A 22,364-nucleotide genomic window follows, 5' to 3' on the forward strand; every position below is an offset into this window, starting at 1 on the left:
ATAATGCCAGTAGAAGGGAGAGAGCAGAAAGGTTTAACTTCACAGCTCAGAGCTATAAAAAAAACACAAAGAGATTCTCTAAAGACAGGCCAAAACATGGATTTCCTTCACAACGGAGAGGTAATGGTGAGTTATATTTGTTAACAAAGTATACAAAGAAATGTTTACAATACTAACCCCACACAATACATCAAGAATAACCTCAAACAACAGGTCATGCTTTAAAAACTAGCAGGGAAACATTTTATAAACTCAAAAAAATAATAAGATAATGGGGAAGAAATCTTATGACTGGCGGACAAGTTATATAACAAGACCCATTTCGGGGTCAGACCCTCTCAGTAGATCCGGCTTCGGAGAGGGTGGGGGCTAATTAGGGGGGTGGGGGGCTTTCAAAATGTAATAATTCCCACCTGTGTTTTTATTTCTGACATGAGTAAAAACACTTATTAACAGTCATATCATTGACCAGTGACGGCAAACGTTTCAGAGACTAAGTGCCCAAATGTCAACCGAAACCCATGTATTAATCGCAAAGTGCCAGCACAGCATTTTAAGGAGAACCCGTCAGGGCGATTTGGCCCCCTAGACCGCACCTTATGGACCATACTACACCCCGGGTTCACTGCACATATGCCGTAGGTACTGCTCCATCTTCATCCGATGCGCCTCTTCAGAAATATCCATTGGTTTGGTTTATAGTGTTTTTTATATAGAGAAGGCACAGGGGGACAAGCTGGAGGGTAATTTGGGACACTAAACCATCGGTCCATAGGTGGTTTGGTGTCCAAAATCAGCCTGACAGGTCCTCTCCAAGCTGTAACTTATTGCTCCCTGTTCTTCACCAACTTTCATTCATACCAGTCTCCTGAGGACCAAACACAGTTGAAAAGAGAAGGGAAAATTCGGACATCATCATCGTTGTAGCTTCTCTCCAGGGCCCCTGTGTACAGGAAGATGGGGGGGGCCCAGCAGAATGACCTACAATGATAATCAAACATGACAACACCTTCTCATGTCTCCTTCCAAGTTGCCAAGGAGGTGTCACTGACAGCAGGATCTCCCAAGACTGTAGGAGTTCTGTCTAGTGAACTCTGTTCTGGGGCAATGGCCTGGGTGCTCACAGGGAGGGGTCTGAGTGCCACCTCTAGCACCCATGCCTTAGTTTTGCTACCACTGACTTAGGGCCTCTTGAACTCTCTCTTGAAAGCTTCAAAAGCTTAAACTTTCCGTTCCGTTACTTGTCTTCTATCTGTCTCAGGCCAGTAATTAGTTTAAGAGGGTGTGAAACCACTAAAAGGGGCCACTGGATGGTGTTAGGCTGGTCGAGGCCCACCGGCGTCATAGTCAGGTTGTTTGTGAAGTCATATCATTTAGGAATATGTGTGACCAATCTTATCTCTCTCTCTCTGATTTTTCTACAAGTCCGAAGGAATAAGAACACAAGTTACGTCCAGCCATTTGGTCTTTTTGAAAGGTAAGCAGTTGAATGACCACGGATCACTCATATTTACAAGGGTTTTTTACGGGGACAATTCCGATTTTGTTAATCCGGTATTTGCTTTTGCAGCTACTGCTTGACATTGAGAGTTTTTGCCTATTTGCCTTCCATGTCTTTGTTTATCTATTACGCGGCATAACTGAGTTTTAGTCATCAAAACCCATCTCCGCCAATCATGTCTTGATACATTTTTAAAAAATTGCTGGAATACCTTCAAGTAAGGAGTAAGAAGGGAACCAGCCGGAGCAAAGTTCCTAGAGATCTCCTTCCAGCAATAAAGAAGATTTATTGGAATATTTTTGTGACATCTAACCTTTTTCTACTTGCCTTTAAAGGGTCCACTATGGAATATCAAGTTACCATAAGTATTCCTGAAGACGCGGTGCCAGATTCTTTTACTCTACATGTTCAATGCATTCGTGAGTTAATTTCCATATTGTATGGAAAAGTAGTAAAGAAATCCTTCCGCAATACTGATAAAAAAGATCTTAGAGATAAATGTCTCAGCAAAATATCACCTGAGGTGGGGTAATATCCAACTACACAGGGGTAGGAAGTGACACCAATACCCCATCAGGAGTTTAGGTCTAATAGAGCGCTGGAAGGGGGAAGTGTGACTGTGAACACCAACTTAAAACTAGTGAACCCAAACCAACCCATAATTATTCCTACTAAAGCAAACATTTTTGGGCTGACCAGGAAGTATATTGATGTGATGTGAATACGTCATCAGATCCTTTGGTGCCAAAACAGTTGTCCCTGTAGCATCGAGAAGCAACAACTTCTGGATGCTGAAAGAGAACACAAAGCCAAAGCCGACCCGTGATGACTTTTTGCCTTCTGCTACCAAGAGCAAAAGAGCAAAAGAACAGATCAGTGTCAACCCCCTATACGCATCCTGTTAGTAGGCCACCAAAACAATTGTTCGGGACACAGAGAAAAGAATGAGGGGGGCAACACAGTGCCATTACATTGAGGTGTATGGAGCACTAATAGAGGGGGCACCACAGTGCCATTACATTGAGGTGTATGGAGCACACATAGAGGGGACACCACAGTGCCATTACATTGAGGTGTATGGAGCACACATAGAGGGGGCACCTCAGTGCCATTACATTGAGGTGTATGGAGCACACATAGAGGGGGACACCACAGTGCCATTACATTGAGGTGTATGGAGCACACATAGAGGGGGGCACCACAGTGCCATTACATTGAGGTGTATGGAGCACACATAGAGGGGGCACCACAGTGCCATTACATTGAGGTGTATGGAGCACACATAGAGGGGGACACCACAGTGCCATTACATTGAGGTGTATGGAGCACACATAGAGGGGACACCACAGTGCCATTACATTGAGGTGTATGGGGCACACATAGAGGGGGACACCACAGTGCTATTACATTGAGGTGTATGGAGCACACATAGAGGGGGACACCACAGTGCCATTACATTGAGGTGTATGGAGCACACATAGAGGGGGAAACCACAGTGCCATTACATTGAGGTGTATGGAGCACACATAGAGGGGGGCACCACAGTGCCATTACATTGAGGTGTATGGAGCACACATAGAGGGGACACCACAGTGCCATTACATTGAGGTGTATGGAGCACACATAGAGGGGGGCACCACAGTGCCATTACATTGAGGTGTATGGAGCATACATAGAGGGGACACCACAGTGCCATTACATTGAGGTGTATGGAGCACACATAGAGGGGACACCACAGTGCCATTACATTGAGGTGTATGGAGCACACATAGAGGGGGCACCACAGTGCCATTACATTGAGGTGTATGGAGCACACATAGAGGGGGACACCACAGTGCCATTACATTGAGGTGTATGGAGCACACATAGAGGGGGGCACCACAGTGCCATTACATTGAGGTGTATGGAGCACACATAGAGGGGGGCACCACAGTGCCATTACATTGAGGTGTATGGAGCACACATAGAGGGGGCACCACAGTGCCATTACATTGAGGTGTATGGAGCACACATAGAGGGGGACACCACAGTGCCATTACATTGAGGTGTATGGAGCACACATAGAGGGGACACCACAGTGCCATTACATTGAGGTGTATGGGGCACACATAGAGGGGGACACCACAGTGCTATTACATTGAGGTGTATGGAGCACACATAGAGGGGGACACCACAGTGCCATTACATTGAGGTGTATGGAGCACACATAGAGAGGGAAACCACAGTGCCATTACATTGAGGTGTATGGAGCACACATAGAGGGGGGCACCACAGTGCCATTACATTGAGGTGTATGGAGCACACATAGAGGGGACACCACAGTGCCATTACATTGAGGTGTATGGAGCACACATAGAGGGGGGCACCACAGTGCCATTACATTGAGGTGTATGGAGCATACATAGAGGGGACACCACAGTGCCATTACATTGAGGTGTATGGAGCACACATAGAGGGGGCACCACAGTGCCATTACATTGAGGTGTATGGAGCACACATAGAGGGGGAAACCACAGTGCCATTACATTGAGGTGTATGGAGCACACATAGAGGGGGAAACCACAGTGCCATTACATTGAGGTGTATGGAGCACACATAGAGGGGACACCACAGTGCCATTACATTGAGGTGTATGGAGCACACATAGAGGGGGCACCACAGTGCCATTACATTGAGGTGTATGGAGCACACATAGAGGGGGCACCACAGTGCCATTACATTGAGGTGTATGGAGCACACATAGAGAGGGACACCACAGTGCCATTACATTGAGGTGTATGGAGCACACATAGAGGGGACACCACAGTGCCATTACATTGAGGTGTATGGAGCATACATAGAGGGGACACCACAGTGCCATTACATTGAGGTGTATGGAGCACACATAGAGTGGACACCACAGTGCCATTACATTGAGGTGTATGGAGCACACATAGAGGGGACACCACAGTGCCATTACATTGAGGTGTATGGAGCACACATAGAGGGGGACACCACAGTGCCATTACATTGAGGTGTATGGAGCACACATAGAGGGGACACCACAGTGCCATTACATTGAGGTGTATGGAGCACACATAGAGGGGACACCACAGTGCCATCACATTGAGGTGTATGGAGCACACATAGAGGTGGACACCACAGTGCCATTACATTGAGGTGTATGGAGCACACATAGAGGGGACACCACAGTGCCATTACATTGAGGTGTATGGAGCACACATAGAGGAGACACCACAGTGCCATTACATTGAGGTGTATGGAGCACACATAGAGGGGGACACCACAGTGCCATCACATTGAGGTGTATGGAGCACACATAGAGGTGGACACCACAGTGCCATTACATTGAGGTGTATGGAGCACACATAGAGGGGGGCACCACAGTGCCATTACATTGAGGTGTATGGAGCACACATAGAGGGGGAAACCACAGTGCCATTACATTGAGGTGTATGGAGCACACATAGAGAGGACACCACAATGCCATTACATTGAGGTGTATGGAGCACACATAGAGGGGACACCACAGTGCCATTACATTGAGGTGTATGGAGCACACATAGAGGGGGAAACCACAGTGCCATTACATTGAGGTGTATGGAGCACACATAGAGGGGGACACCACAGTGCCATTACATTGAGGTGTATGGAGCACACATAGAGGGGGACACCACAGTGCCATTACATTGAGGTGTATGGAGCACACATAGAGGGGGGAACCACAGTGCCATTACATTGAGGTGTATGGAGCACACATAGAGGGGGACACCACAGTGCCATTACATTGAGGTGTATGGAGCACACATAGAGGGGACACCACAGTGCCATTACATTGAGGTGTATGGAGCACACATAGAGGGGACACCACAGTGCCATTACATTGAGGTGTATGGAGCATACATAGAGGGGACACCACAGTGCCATTACATTGAGGTGTATGGAGCACACATAGAGGGGACACCACAGTGCCATTACATTGAGGTGTATGGAGCACACATAGAGGGGGCACCACAGTGCCATTACATTGAGGTGTATGGAGCACACATAGAGGGGGACACCACAGTGCCATTACATTGAGGTGTATGGAGCACACATAGAGGGGGGCACCACAGTGCCATTACATTGAGGTGTATGGAGCACACATAGAGGGGGGCACCACAGTGCCATTACATTGAGGTGTATGGAGCACACATAGAGGGGGCACCACAGTGCCATTACATTGAGGTGTATGGAGCACACATAGAGGGGGACACCACAGTGCCATTACATTGAGGTGTATGGAGCACACATAGAGGGGACACCACAGTGCCATTACATTGAGGTGTATGGGGCACACATAGAGGGGGACACCACAGTGCTATTACATTGAGGTGTATGGAGCACACATAGAGGGGGACACCACAGTGCCATTACATTGAGGTGTATGGAGCACACATAGAGAGGGAAACCACAGTGCCATTACATTGAGGTGTATGGAGCACACATAGAGGGGGGCACCACAGTGCCATTACATTGAGGTGTATGGAGCACACATAGAGGGGACACCACAGTGCCATTACATTGAGGTGTATGGAGCACACATAGAGGGGGGCACCACAGTGCCATTACATTGAGGTGTATGGAGCATACATAGAGGGGACACCACAGTGCCATTACATTGAGGTGTATGGAGCACACATAGAGGGGACACCACAGTGCCATTACATTGAGGTGTATGGAGCACACATAGAGGGGGGAACCACAGTGCCATTACATTGAGGTGTATGAAGCACACATAGAGGGGGAAACCACAGTGCCATTACATTGAGGTGTATGGAGCACACATAGAGGGGACACCACAGTGCCATTACATTGAGGTGTATGGAGCACACATAGAGGGGGAAACCACAGTGCCATTACATTGAGGTGTATGGAGCACACATAGAGGGGGAAACCACAGTGCCATTACATTGAGGTGTATGGAGCACACATAGAGGGGACACCACAGTGCCATTACATTGAGGTGTATGGAGCACACATAGAGGGGGCACCACAGTGCCATTACATTGAGGTGTATGGAGCACACATAGAGGGGGCACCACAGTGCCATTACATTGAGGTGTATGGAGCACACATAGAGAGGGACACCACAGTGCCATTACATTGAGGTGTATGGAGCACACATAGAGGGGACACCACAGTGCCATTACATTGAGGTGTATGGAGCATACATAGAGGGGACACCACAGTGCCATTACATTGAGGTGTATGGAGCACACATAGAGTGGACACCACAGTGCCATTACATTGAGGTGTATGGAGCACACATAGAGGGGACACCACAGTGCCATTACATTGAGGTGTATGGAGCACACATAGAGGGGGACACCACAGTGCCATTACATTGAGGTGTATGGAGCACACATAGAGGGGACACCACAGTGCCATTACATTGAGGTGTATGGAGCACACATAGAGGGGACACCACAGTGCCATCACATTGAGGTGTATGGAGCACACATAGAGGTGGACACCACAGTGCCATTACATTGAGGTGTATGGAGCACACATAGAGGGGACACCACAGTGCCATTACATTGAGGTGTATGGAGCACACATAGAGGAGACACCACAGTGCCATTACATTGAGGTGTATGGAGCACACATAGAGGGGGACACCACAGTGCCATCACATTGAGGTGTATGGAGCACACATAGAGGTGGACACCACAGTGCCATTACATTGAGGTGTATGGAGCACACATAGAGGGGGGCACCACAGTGCCATTACATTGAGGTGTATGGAGCACACATAGAGGGGGAAACCACAGTGCCATTACATTGAGGTGTATGGAGCACACATAGAGAGGACACCACAATGCCATTACATTGAGGTGTATGGAGCACACATAGAGGGGACACCACAGTGCCATTACATTGAGGTGTATGGAGCACACATAGAGGGGGAAACCACAGTGCCATTACATTGAGGTGTATGGAGCACACATAGAGGGGGACACCACAGTGCCATTACATTGAGGTGTATGGAGCACACATAGAGGGGGACACCACAGTGCCATTACATTGAGGTGTATGGAGCACACATAGAGGGGGGAACCACAGTGCCATTACATTGAGGTGTATGGAGCACACATAGAGGGGGACACCACAGTGCCATTACATTGAGGTGTATGGAGCACACATAGAGGGGACACCACAGTGCCATTACATTGAGGTGTATGGAGCACACATAGAGGGGACACCACAGTGCCATTACATTGAGGTGTATGGAGGACACATAGAGGGGGACACCACAGTGCCATTACATTGAGGTGTATGGAGCACACATAGAGGAGATACCACAGTGCCATTACATTGAGGTGTATGGAGCACACATAGAGGGGGACACCACAGTGCCATTACATTGAGGTGTATGGAGCACACATAGAGGGGACACCACAGTGCCATTACATTGAGGTGTATGGAGCACACATAGAGGGGGACACCACAGTGCCATTACATTGAGGTGTATAGAGCACACATAGAGGGGGACACCACACTGCCATTACATTGAGGTGTATGGAGAACACATAGAGGGGACACCACAGTGCCATTACATTGAGGTGTATGGAGCACACATAGAGGGGGGCACCACAGTGCCATTACATTGAGGTGTATGGAGCACACATAGAGGGGGGCACCACAGTGCCATTACATTGAGGTGTATGGAGCACACATAGAGGGGACACCACAGTGCCATTACATTGAGGTGTTTGGAGCACACATAGAGGGGGGCACCACAGTGCCATTACATTGAGGTGTATGGAGCACACATAGAGAGGGGCACCACAGTGCCATTACATTGAGGTGTATGGAGCACACATAGAGGGGACACCACAGTGCCATTACATTGAGGTGTATGGAGCACACATAGAGGGGACACCACAGTGCCATTACATTGAGGTGTATGGAGCATACATAGAGGGGACACCACAGTGCCATTACATTGAGGTGTATGGAGCACACATAGAGGGGGAAACCACAGTGCCATTACATTGAGGTGTATGGAGCACACATAGAGGGGGACACCACAGTGCCATTACATTGAGGTGTATGGAGCACACATAGAGGGGGACACCACAGTGCCATTACATTGAGGTGTATGGAGCACACATAGAGGGGGACACCACAGTGCCATTACATTGAGGTGTATGGAGCACACATAGAGGGGACACCACAGTGCCATTACATTGAGGTGTATGGAGCACACATAGAGGGGGACACCACACTGCCATTACATTGAGGTGTATGGAGCACACATAGAGGGGGGCACCACAGTGCCATTACATTGAGGTGTATGGAGCACACATAGAGGGGACACCACAGTGCCATTACATTGAGGTGTATGGAGCACACATAGAGGGGGAAACCACAGTGCCATTACATTGAGGTGTATGGAGCACACATAGAGGGGACACCACAGTGCCATTACATTGAGGTGTATGGAGCACACATAGAGGGGGACACCACAGTGCCATTACATTGAGGTGTATGGAGCACACATAGAGGGGGACACCACAGTGCCATTACATTGAGGTGTATGGAGCACACATAGAGGGGGACACCACAGTGCCATTACATTGAGGTGTATGGAGCACACATAGAGGGGACACCACAGTGCCATTACATTGAGGTGTATGGAGCACACATAGAAGGGGCACCACAGTGCCATTACATTGAGGTGTATGGAGCACACATAGAGGGGGACACCACAGTGCCATTACATTGAGGTGTAGGGAGCACACATAGAGGGGGACACCGCAGTGCCATTACATTGAGGTGTATGGAGCACACATAGAGGGGGGCACCACAGTGCCATTACATTGAGGTGTATGGAGCACACATAGAGGGGACACCACAGTGCCATTACATTGAGGTGTATGGAGCACACATAGAGGGGGCACCACAGTGCCATTACATTGAGGTGTATGGAGCACACATAGAGGGCGCACCACAGTGCCATTACATTGAGGTGTATGGAGCACACATAGAGGGGGGCACCACAGTGCCATTACATTGAGGTGTATGGAGCACACATAGAGGGGGGCACCACAGTGCCATTACATTGAGGTGTATGGAGCACACATAGAGGGGACACCACAGTGCCATTACATTGAGGTGTATGGAGCACACATAGAGTGGACACCACAGTGCCATTACATTGAGGTGTATGGAGCACACATAGAGGGGACACCACAGTGCCATTACATTGAGGTGTATGGAGCACACATAGAGGGGACACCACAGTGCCATCACATTGAGGTGTATGGAGCACACATAGAGGGGGAAACCACAGTGCCATTACATTGAGGTGTATGGAGCACACATAGAGGGGGGCACCACAGTGCCATTACATTGAGGTATATGGAGCACACATAGAGGGGACACCACAGTGCCATTACATTGAGGTGTATAGAGCACACATAGAGGGGGCACCACAGTGCCATTACATTGAGGTGTATGGAGCACACATAGAGGGGGCACCACACTGCCATTACATTGAGGTGTATGGAGCACACATAGAGGGGGACACCACAGTGCCATTACATTGAGGTGTATGGAGCACACATAGAGGGGGACACCACAGTGCCATTACATTGAGGTGTATGGAGCACACATAGAGGGGGACACCACAGTGCCATTACATTGAGGTGTATGGAGCACACATAGAGGGGGCACCACAGTGCCATTACATTGAGGTGTATGGAGCACACATAGAGGGGACACCACAGTGCCATTACATTGAGGTGTATGGAGCATACATAGAGGGGGCACCACAGTGCCATTACATTGAGGTGTATGGAGCACACATAGAGGGGGGGTCTCAGTCCCATTACATTGAGGTGTATGGAGCACACATAGAGGGGACACCACAGTGCCATTACATTGAGGTGTATGGAGCACACATAGAGGGGACACCACAGTGCCATTACATTGAGGTGTATGGAGCACACATAGAGGGGACACCACAGTGCCATTACATTGAGGTGTATGGAGCACACATAGAGGGGGAAACCACAGTGCCATTACATTGAGGTGTATGGAGCACACATAGAGGGGGAAACCACAGTGCCATTACATTGAGGTGTATGGAGCACACATAGAGGGGACACCACAGTGCCATTACATTGAGGTGTATGGAGCACACATAGAGGGGGGCACCACAGTGCCATTACATTGAGGTGTATGGAGCACACATAGAGGGGGCACCACAGTGCCATTACATTGAGGTGTATGGAGCACACATAGAGAGGGACACCACAGTGCCATTACATTGAGGTGTATGGAGCACACATAGAGGGGACACCACAGTGCCATTACATTGAGGTGTATGGAGCATACATAGAGGGGACACCACAGTGCCATTACATTGAGGTGTATGGAGCACACATAGAGTGGACACCACAGTGCCATTACATTGAGGTGTATGGAGCACACATAGAGGGGACACCACAGTGCCATTACATTGAGGTGTATGGAGCACACATAGAGGGGGACACCACAGTGCCATTACATTGAGGTGTATGGAGCACACATAGAGGGGACACCACAGTGCCATTACATTGAGGTGTATGGAGCACACATAGAGGGGACACCACAGTGCCATCACATTGAGGTGTATGGAGCACACATAGAGGTGGACACCACAGTGCCATTACATTGAGGTGTATGGAGCACACATAGAGGGGACACCACAGTGCCATTACATTGAGGTGTATGGAGCACACATAGAGGAGACACCACAGTGCCATTACATTGAGGTGTATGGAGCACACATAGAGGGGGACACCACAGTGCCATCACATTGAGGTGTATGGAGCACACATAGAGGTGGACACCACAGTGCCATTACATTGAGGTGTATGGAGCACACATAGAGGGGGGCACCACAGTGCCATTACATTGAGGTGTATGGAGCACACATAGAGGGGGAAACCACAGTGCCATTACATTGAGGTGTATGGAGCACACATAGAGAGGACACCACAATGCCATTACATTGAGGTGTATGGAGCACACATAGAGGGGACACCACAGTGCCATTACATTGAGGTGTATGGAGCACACATAGAGGGGGACACCACAGTGCCATTACATTGAGGTGTATGGAGCACACATAGAGGGGGACACCACAGTGCCATTACATTGAGGTGTATGGAGCACACATAGAGGGGGACACCACAGTGCCATTACATTGAGGTGTATGGAGCACACATAGAGGGGGGAACCACAGTGCCATTACATTGAGGTGTATGGAGCACACATAGAGGGGGACACCACAGTGCCATTACATTGAGGTGTATGGAGCACACATAGAGGGGACACCACAGTGCCATTACATTGAGGTGTATGGAGCACACATAGAGGGGACACCACAGTGCCATTACATTGAGGTGTATGGAGCACACATAGAGGGGGACACCACAGTGCCATTACATTGAGGTGTATGGAGCACACATAGAGGAGATACCACAGTGCCATTACATTGAGGTGTATGGAGCACACATAGAGGGGGACACCACAGTGCCATTACATTGAGGTGTATGGAGCACACATAGAGGGGACACCACAGTGCCATTACATTGAGGTGTATGGAGCACACATAGAGGGGGACACCACAGTGCCATTACATTGAGGTGTATAGAGCACACATAGAGGGGGACACCACACTGCCATTACATTGAGGTGTATGGAGAACACATAGAGGGGACACCACAGTGCCATTACATTGAGGTGTATGGAGCACACATAGAGGGGGGCACCACAGTGCCATTACATTGAGGTGTATGGAGCACACATAGAGGGGGGCACCACAGTGCCATTACATTGAGGTGTATGGAGCACACATAGAGGGGACACCACAGTGCCATTACATTGAGGTGTTTGGAGCACACATAGAGGGGGGCACCACAGTGCCATTACATTGAGGTGTATGGAGCACACATAGAGAGGGGCACCACAGTGCCATTACATTGAGGTGTATGGAGCACACATAGAGGGGACACCACAGTGCCATTACATTGAGGTGTATGGAGCACACATAGAGGGGACACCACAGTGCCATTACATTGAGGTGTATGGAGCATACATAGAGGGGACACCACAGTGCCATTACATTGAGGTGTATGGAGCACACATAGAGGGGGAAACCACAGTGCCATTACATTGAGGTGTATGGAGCACACATAGAGGGGGCACCACAGTGCCATTACATTGAGGTGTATGGAGCACACATAGAGGGGACACCACAGTGCCATTACATTGAGGTGTATGGAGCACACATAGAGGGGACACCACAGTGCCATTACATTGAGGTGTATGGAGCACACATAGAGGGGACACCACAGTGCCATTACATTGAGGTGTATGGAGCACACATAGAGGGGGACACCACAGTGCCATTACATTGAGGTGTATGGAGCACACATAGAGGGGGACACCACAGTGCCATTACATTGAGGTGTATGGAGCACACATAGAGGGGGACACCACAGTGCCATTACATTGAGGTGTATGGAGCACACATAGAGGGGACACCACAGTGCCATTACATTGAGGTGTATGGAGCACACATAGAAGGGGCACCACAGTGCCATTACATTGAGGTGTATGGAGCACACATAGAGGGGGACACCACAGTGCCATTACATTGAGGTGTATGGAGCACACATAGAGGGGGACACCGCAGTGCCATTACATTGAGGTGTATGGAGCACACATAGAGGGGGGCACCACAGTGCCATTACATTGAGGTGTATGGAGCACACATAGAGGGGACACCACAGTGCCATTACATTGAGGTGTATGGAGCACACATAGAGGGGGCACCACAGTGCCATTACATTGAGGTGTATGGAGCACACATAGAGGGCGCACCACAGTGCCATTACATTGAGGTGTATGGAGCACACATAGAGGGGGGCACCACAGTGCCATTACATTGAGGTGTATGGAGCACACATAGAGGGGGGCACCACAGTGCCATTACATTGAGGTGTATGGAGCACACATAGAGGGGACACCACAGTGCCATTACATTGAGGTGTATGGAGCACACATAGAGTGGACACCACAGTGCCATTACATTGAGGTGTATGGAGCACACATAGAGGGGACACCACAGTGCCATTACATTGAGGTGTATGGAGCACACATAGAGGGGACACCACAGTGCCATCACATTGAGGTGTATGGAGCACACATAGAGGGGGAAACCACAGTGCCATTACATTGAGGTGTATGGAGCACACATAGAGGGGGGCACCACAGTGCCATTACATTGAGGTATATGGAGCACACATAGAGGGGACACCACAGTGCCATTACATTGAGGTGTATAGAGCACACATAGAGGGGGCACCACAGTGCCATTACATTGAGGTGTATGGAGCACACATAGAGGGGGCACCACACTGCCATTACATTGAGGTGTATGGAGCACACATAGAGGGGGACACCACAGTGCCATTACATTGAGGTGTATGGAGCACACATAGAGGGGGACACCACAGTGCCATTACATTGAGGTGTATGGAGCACACATAGAGGGGGACACCACAGTGCCATTACATTGAGGTGTATGGAGCACACATAGAGGGGGCACCACAGTGCCATTACATTGAGGTGTATGGAGCACACATAGAGGGGACACCACAGTGCCATTACATTGAGGTGTATGGAGCATACATAGAGGGGGACACCACAGTGCCATTACATTGAGGTGTATGGAGCACACATAGAGGGGGACACCACAGTGCCATTACATTGAGGTGTATGGAGCACACATAGAGGGGGGGGGGGTCTCAGTCCCATTACATTGAGGTGTATGGAGCACACATAGAGGGGACACCACAGTGCCATTACATTGAGGTGTATGGAGCACACATAGAGGGGACACCACAGTGCCATTACATTGAGGTGTATGGAGCACACATAGAGGGGGGCACCACAGTGCCATTACATTGAGGTGTATGGAGCACACATAGAGGGGGACACCACAGTGCCATTACATTGAGGTGTATGGAGCACACATAGAGGGGACACCACAGTGCCATTACATTGAGGTGTATGGAGCACACATAGAGGGGGGCACCACAGTGCCATTACATTGAGGTGTATGGAGCACACATAGAGGGGACACCACAGTGCCATTACATTGAGGTGTATGGAGCATACATAGAGGGGACACCACAGTGCCATTACATTGAGGTGTATGGAGCACACATAGAGGGGACACCACAGTGCCATTACATTGAGGTGTATGGAGCACACATAGAGGGGACACCACAGTGCCATTACATTGAGGTGTATGGAGCATACATAGAGGGGGACACCACAGTGCCATTACATTGAGGTGTATGAAGCACACATAGAGGGGGACACCACAGTGCCATTACATTGAGGTGTATGGAGCACACATAGAGGGGGGGGGGTCTCAGTCCCATTACATTGAGGTGTATTTTCTCACTAATAAGATTTCTCTCTATATTGCTCCGTATATTTTTTGTTTTTATCACTTTTAGCGGATATAATCGGACCTCTGGGGGACAATCTTGTTCGTCTGGTGTTATTGCCAGATGGATGTTGCCAACAGAACCTTGCACGGCTGCTTCCTGTTTGTCATTATATCAGCTATCTCCAAGCTACCAGTGGAATAGATAATGATCTTCTGGATAGATCAAAAAATCTTCTCATCGCTGGTAAGTAAGATCTCCCGAACAGATATATAAAAAATAATATTCATTGATGTTTATATAGTCCTAATAGAAGTATGGAGAGGCCCATCCTTCAGAGGAGGTCATTGGTCAAACTTGTATAAACCATGGACCTGACGCAGAGCCGGTACTTACCAATATGGTGACAAATCACCAGCTATTGATGTTGTTTAGATTACGTCCAACTACCAGGGTGTATCTCTATCCAAGTCTATGGTGGGATCAGTAACGCACTAGTGTGTGGTCTGCCACCGGATCATGCCCCACACTCAAGCCACCCGATATAGCTAGCGGGAAGTTGGTTCTGTCTGGCATAGAATTGGGCTTTAGTGCACCCGTTGGTCAGAAACGCCCCATGATGGCCCAGCATCGCACCCCCGGCACCCCCCTCCATGCCAAATCTAGAAAATAGTGTTTGTGCACAAGGGAATACGAATATTTTGAGGCTTGTACACCAGAAAACTGACGTACAAGCCCTGATCAATCTTCCCAGTGTCTTCGTTTAGTTTGTTTCGTGTTTTTAAAAACATAAATCATCTTCACTTTTCGGGATAGAAGCCTTTTCTGTAGATCTCTATGGAAGTCCCCCAAGACTTTCATCCTATTTAGATCTTCAAATAATTTGATGTGGAATTTGTAAGTGAAAGACACAGAATTGGTCCACAGTGTTGGGTTAGCAAATTATCAGTTGAGCAGATTGGCAGGAAAGTGCTGCCTTCACATCAGTCATCTTGTAAGTTGGAATGACTTCCACTGGGGGGCAGCATTCTAGTAATTGGCAACCCCATCAATGAACCATTTCCTTTATACAAAATACTTGCTAAATATTTTTCATAATATAAACTTTTAGTTTATAAAAGTTAGGCCCTATTCACTCATTTGGCAAATGCGGTCCCGATTTCAGTACTTTATAAAAGTCCATTTCACATTATCTGGCTGCCTTCCGGCAGCGTGTGGTGAGTCCATCCCCCTCCCTCCACTGCCTAATCAATGCGCATGACAGGAAACGAGCAGGGAAAGGGGCGGAGGAAGCTGGAGGAGTGTGTAGCAGAGACTGAGACACAGGCACACCAGCTGCAGCTCACTCCCCACCCCCCATCCCTCAGAATCACCACACACTGCTGGCAGGGAGCCAGGCAATGTGAAATAAACTTTTATAAAGCAGTGAAAGTATTCAGAATGTTGCCCAAGGCATTTTTAAAAGCGTGATAGTACAGGCTATTGGAACCTGTCACTGGATAAAAATGGCCTTCCTGTTGACAGGTTCGCTGTAAGATCCGCAGACACTAAGAATATAGGACCCTCTACCTATTTGGTTTTTTTTTTTCAATATAAAGAATTGTTAAACTTTATCACAAAGTCACGTTACTATCTATGTATTTGTAGGTTACGCTCGTCAACTTGGATGCAGAAGAAATGGCGGAGAATATTCTTTATTCCGAAATAGCCTTCTACTGAATTCATGGTAAGGGCAGCGCCGTAGGGTCGTGAGCCGCAGGACCAGGACATTGAATTCTGTTCTGTGGCTGCACCTCAGGTTCTCATCCTCGCTAGTTTTTTTTGTATTTGATGTTGTCACTTTATTGATATATATTATCTCTGTTCCAGGGTGACGGCAGACACATTCTATGCGTTTGAATGCATGCAGGATCTGATTTTCATTGATACAGACATTCAGCAGGAGACGCTGGCACAACTAGGACGCCTTCAAAACTTGACAACTGGCTGCATCAGTCCAATTGGATCGTACTATATTTACCAGGTAACCTGCGCTTATATCTTCTCATCAACTGGTCATGCTACCCAATAGGTATCTTAGGGCAGATGCTTGGACTAGGAGCCTATGTGATCATCTACTTTTTGGGATATGATGGTCTGGGGTGTAATCCAAGGGGTTTTACACCCTGTAAATAAACATTGATCCGTAGGCTATGACACTAAGGGAAGCAACACAGGTTCCGAGGGAGAGAGGGCTTCCACGTTGGGATTTGTTTGCTTTATGAGGACTCTACATCCTTTCATGGTGCCGATAATGATGTGCTCCGTACTGTTGCGTTGCGTCGTTAAGGGGGTACCATACAGAGGGGCTACTCGCTGGCACCTATTGCAGGTGGTAACCACTGCAAGGGGTTGTCCATTCACAACCAGTTATCCCCTATCCACAGAACAAAGGATAACTTGCTGACCAGTGGGGAACTCCATTTTAACCCCATTGTACCCCAAAAGAATGAAGTGTCAGGTGAGACCTGTGCTGCCGCTCCATTCACTTTCTATAGAACTGAAGGAGATAGGTAAGTAGTGCTCCCAGCTATCTCCATCAGAGCCATAGACCTAAATAGTGCAGCAGGTCCATGTGTGACTATCTGCTCTGCTCACTTGGACAATGGACCCCCACGGATCAGCGACTTATCCCCTAGTACAGGCAGTCCCCTGGTTACTTAGAAGAAAGGTTCTTTAGGTTTGTTCTTAAAGGGCACCTACCACCATGATTCTACCGATAAAGGTAGAACGGGTGGTAGGTGGATGAATGGGACGTGAGGATAGCCCTTTTTTGGGCTAATCCTCACGTCCCGGCTATCCTTTGGTAAACTTTAATAAGTCTGTATGTAAATTTTTTTAAGAGGCTACTAGGGTGTGGAGTAGCCGGACATTAGGCTACTAGTCGCAGCTACTCCACGCCGCAGTAGCCTCGTTCCTCCGCCTACCATGTAATCTTCGCTGTGCAGCTCCTCTTAGCTGCGCACCCTCGTCCATGCGCAGAACGCAGGCCTACGGTTGCGCGGCCATAGCTCCGAAGCCGGTGCTACTGCGCATGCGCAGAACGCCGGGTACTGGACGAGACTTACATACAGACTTATTAAAGTTTACCAAAGGATAGCCGGGACGTGAGGATTAGCCCAAAAAAGGGCAATCCTCACGTCCCATTCATCCACCTACCACCCCTTCTACCTTTATAGGTAGAATCGTGGTGGTAGGTCCTCTTTAAGTTGAATTTGTATGTAAGTTGAAACTGTATATTTTATAATTGTAGATCCAGACAAATTTTTTTTTTGGCCCCTGTGACAAGTTTCACATTTTTTTGCTGTAATGGGGCCAAGGATTATCAATAAATCTTCATTACAGACAATTTTAAGATGATTATTGCAGCCTGGGACTATAGTAACAACCAGAGACTTCCCCAGAGGTCACAGTGGGGAGAGAGGTCCGTCTGTAACTATGAGTCATCTGTAAGTCGGGTGTCCTGAAGTAGGGGACTGCCTGTAGTGCAGGAGGTGCAAGTGCAACTATCTGCTCTGCTCACTCGGACAATGGACCCCCACGGATCAGCGACTTATCCCCTAGTACAGGTAGTCCCAGGGTTACGCACAAGATAGGATCCATAGGTATGTTCTATTGAATTTAAGTTGAATTTGTATGTAAATCGAAACTGAATATTTTATAAATGTAGTTCTAGACCAGAGGTCACAGGGGGCGGAGGGGCCCGTCTTTAACTAAGGGTCGTCTGTAGGCACCGTCTGTGGGCAAAGCTCCGATCGGATATCGGTTCATACAAAAACTTGGCAAACTCTTGTTTTCTCTAAAGTTTTTTCCATTTTTTTTTAAGGATTTAAAACATAAATGTATACATTTGATATCTACGTGATTGTACTGATCCCAAGAACAAAAGGCACCGTACAGTTAAAACCATAAATACAAAACCCATTTAAAAAATTGCCCACGTGCCGATTGTTCTCTATTTGGAATTCTCGGGGCGGAGCCTGGAACATTAAATGGCGACGCTCGCACGTAACAGCTCCGGCAATGGAAGATAAAGAGGTTATGGTTCTTGAAAGGAGGGGAGTAAAAAAAAAAAAGCGGAAAAGTGCAGTGGCATTAAGGGGTTAATTTGTCCACGCAGAGATGAAGAGTTCAGTATATGGACACGTGTTTGTCGGTTCTTTAGCCGATACTTAATTTTACAATAATCTAATTTTTTCTCCCAGGATGGTAAGAACACGGAAGTCTTCTACTCAGCGTACCTTCTCATACGGCTAACGCCATCTCGCCACTACGGCATTGGGGTGAGTAGACGTGAATAGTAACAGACTGCGTATTATGATGTGTACTAAGACCTACATGAGACAGGAGTTATCGGGACAGAGTTATGAACATAGAAATTACCTGCAGTAAAATAATCCACGTGTAGAAGTGGCGCAGTAGGAGGGGTTAAAAATTTGACCCGAGAAAGATCTGCTGGGAATCCGATCACTGACACTAAGCCCCTGAGATTCTGGACTGCAGGCAACATTGTCCATCTCAGAGGTGACATCTAGTTGGCAGCCAAGGGGGGATTTGAAGATTTTCTCGGTTGCCTTTGTAAAGTTACAAAAATGCAGAATTTCACAGATATCTATCAGTCCTGCTGTACACAGTTTCAGTTGGCCCCTAGACAAGACCCTGTAACTTCTGACTTAGGGTCGGGGAAGCCATCTTGGATTCCTGTGTGACGCCATGCAGATGAGATTTCTGTCTCTCTTTGCTCCGAGCCTGTAGCCACGCCCCCTCCACGGAGCTCAGAGACACTCACTGATCACTTCCTGCCAGGAGACCGTGAGCAGAGAGGAACTGCAAACTACAAGCAGATAAGTGATCCGGGGGAAGGGGGAGGCAGGCACATATATGTGAGATGTAGCAGAGCTCACAGTGTAACAGAGTAATGGTCTATCAGCCTCTGTGTAATCATCTCATGCATCTCTCATCTGTCTCCTCTCTCTCTCTATGTGTCAGTGTTTAAGTTCAATGTCAGAATCCACATGAAAGTGTAGATACACCTGTACCCTGATAATCTAATCACATTGCCACCCCACAGAACCAGACAGATCATAATGTGTCTGCTTAGAGAGTCCCCGCCCACACCCTGGGATTTTGCACTGAGCAGCCTAGGGCGTTATAGGAGCTAAAACAGCAATAAAACTGAGTAAAATGGGGTTAAAATGTTCTTTATTGTGTGAACATCACTTAGGAGGTGGAGATTTACAAATTTTCTTTTGTGGGACAACCCCTTTAAAGCAATTCAGTCATCAGAGTAGTTTAACCTTGGAGAGGAGCTAAGAAGTGAGCAGTTCTAATGTTTAGTGTAAAGTTTTACCTTTAACCTTGTGACCTGACCACTGCCCAAAAACTAGAAGCCGAGGACTTGTCGATTTGCTCTGTATGATTTTGTAGCTTCTCCTTAATTCAATTTTTTGCATTCCGACTCCTTGCACAGTTCAGCACCGCCCACATATTGTGCCTTTTATTTTTAGGATACATTGATAGAAGGTCTTATTAGATGTTTGGAGAACGTTGTGATTGAGGATCTGGACATGATCACAATCGCCCATGTGTTCCACGCTGCAGCTGTGGCCAAGATATCACCATTATGGGAAAACGCAAGGGATTATCTGATGGCTCGGATGAATAACAGAGGTATTGTAAGCCTGGAGGTCCATTCATTAGAGATCTGATGCAGGGGGTGTCCTACTCATCTGCTTCACCAGACATCTAGGTTCCTCTTAGTAACAACCTGCATTTAGCAAAGTCTTAGGGTTGGTTTATTACCGAATATGTTGGGTGCTCTGGGATAGAAGCCGACCTGGCAGTAGAGATAACGATATTAATGACTACACTGGAATTTATGGAGTTGATGGAGGGATGGTGGAAATGTCCTCTTTACCATGTTGATTTCAATCAGAGAAAAAAACGGAGAAAACGTTGCGCTCCACGTGTAGCCGGGCTTCCAATTTTTCAGACCATAGACACAATTCGCTCAAAATTTGGCCCAACTAAATTTTATTTCACAATAAAATGTTTTACAATACAAGCGAATTGTAAAAGGTTTTCATAAAAATCTTAAAGCTACGCGTTTCCAGGTCAGAAACACCGACCTCTTTATCAGGCTTATTAGAAGATTAAAAAAACTCTGCACTGGCCGTTTCTGCCGAAAATGGCGCCAAAATCCGCTCCAAAACCTCATTATTCCGAATTGTTTATTGTTGTCCCGTTCATAAATTCGTGACGTCGTTCCTATTGTCTTCTATGGAGTCTTCTACAAGCAATGGGAGATTGGTTCTCTGTCGCCCTCGTGTGGTGAGATTTGCGTATAACATGGATTGTTCCTTGTATATTCAGATCCAGATGGAAGAAGAAAAAAAAAACGCATACACATTACACCTATCGGCCGAATACCGGAAGGCGTATAAAATCGCTTCGAAAAATGTTAAATATTTATTGGATGTATAAGTGAAACACACTGGTTGCCTACGGACTAAATGAAGCCACAGAAATTATTTGCAAATTCGTCTGGATTACATATAACGATGCTCAGGCACCTTCTGTCGGCTTTCTTCTTCCATTATGATCTTCATATGATTATGGAAGGGAAATGATTTGCGACTCCCCAGAAACCTTCCGCACTCTCTGCACGATCATAATTGTGGTCCTAGCAGTTAGAAGTCATCTCATGCAACACATCAACTTCACCACACGAGGGCGGTAAAGTCCACAGTCGCCTTGATCTGAGCAGAGAAGAACAATCCACGTTATACCCAAATCTCACCACACGAGGGCGACAGAGAACCAATCTCCCATTGCTTGTAGAAGACTCCATAGAAGACAATAGGAACGACATCACTAATTTACGAATGGGACAAGAATAAACAATTCGGAATAATGACGTTTCGGAGCGGATTTAGGCGCCATTTTCGCCAGAGCAGACGGTGCAGAGTTTTCTATCTTCTAATAAGCTTGATAAAGTGGTCGGTGTTTCTGACATGGAAACGCGTAGCTTTTAAGATTTTATGAAAACCTTTTACAATTCGCTTTTATTGTAAAACATTTTAATGTGAAATAAAATTTAGTTGGACACAATTTCGAGCGAATTTTCTCTATGGTCTGAAAAATTGGAAGCCCGGCTACACGTGGAGCGACCCCAGAAGGTTCAGAGGAGAGGAGCAGAGCCGGGCTAACAAGGACTTCCATCTATATGGACACCCAGACATCTATTTTGTTACATTACAGTGTAACCCTATGAGCCCCCCCCCCCCCCTCTTTACCATATTGTTACTATATTTGTTGCCAAACCCATT

General features: G+C 47.5%; 1 protein-coding gene across 3 annotated transcripts in view; it reads left to right on the top strand.

Annotated features, from left to right (window-relative positions):
- LOC140105734 (ovostatin-like) overlaps nt 1–22,364 on the top strand; it is an 82,861-nt gene that overhangs the window by 52,791 nt on the left and 7,706 nt on the right. For all 3 annotated transcript variants that reach the window (XM_072129762.1, XM_072129763.1, XM_072129764.1), the window contains 7 exons: nt 1,426–1,477; nt 1,837–1,920; nt 15,067–15,243; nt 16,645–16,723; nt 16,867–17,020; nt 19,242–19,319; nt 20,544–20,706. In XM_072129762.1, coding sequence (XP_071985863.1) covers nt 1,426–1,477; nt 1,837–1,920; nt 15,067–15,243; nt 16,645–16,723; nt 16,867–17,020; nt 19,242–19,319; nt 20,544–20,706 — 787 coding nt within the window. The remainder of the gene's footprint in view (nt 1–1,425; nt 1,478–1,836; nt 1,921–15,066; nt 15,244–16,644; nt 16,724–16,866; nt 17,021–19,241; nt 19,320–20,543; nt 20,707–22,364) is intronic.

Source organism: Engystomops pustulosus, chromosome 11 (assembly GCF_040894005.1).
Source record: "Engystomops pustulosus chromosome 11, aEngPut4.maternal, whole genome shotgun sequence".
NCBI classification, from domain to species: Eukaryota; Metazoa; Chordata; class Amphibia; order Anura; family Leptodactylidae; genus Engystomops; species Engystomops pustulosus.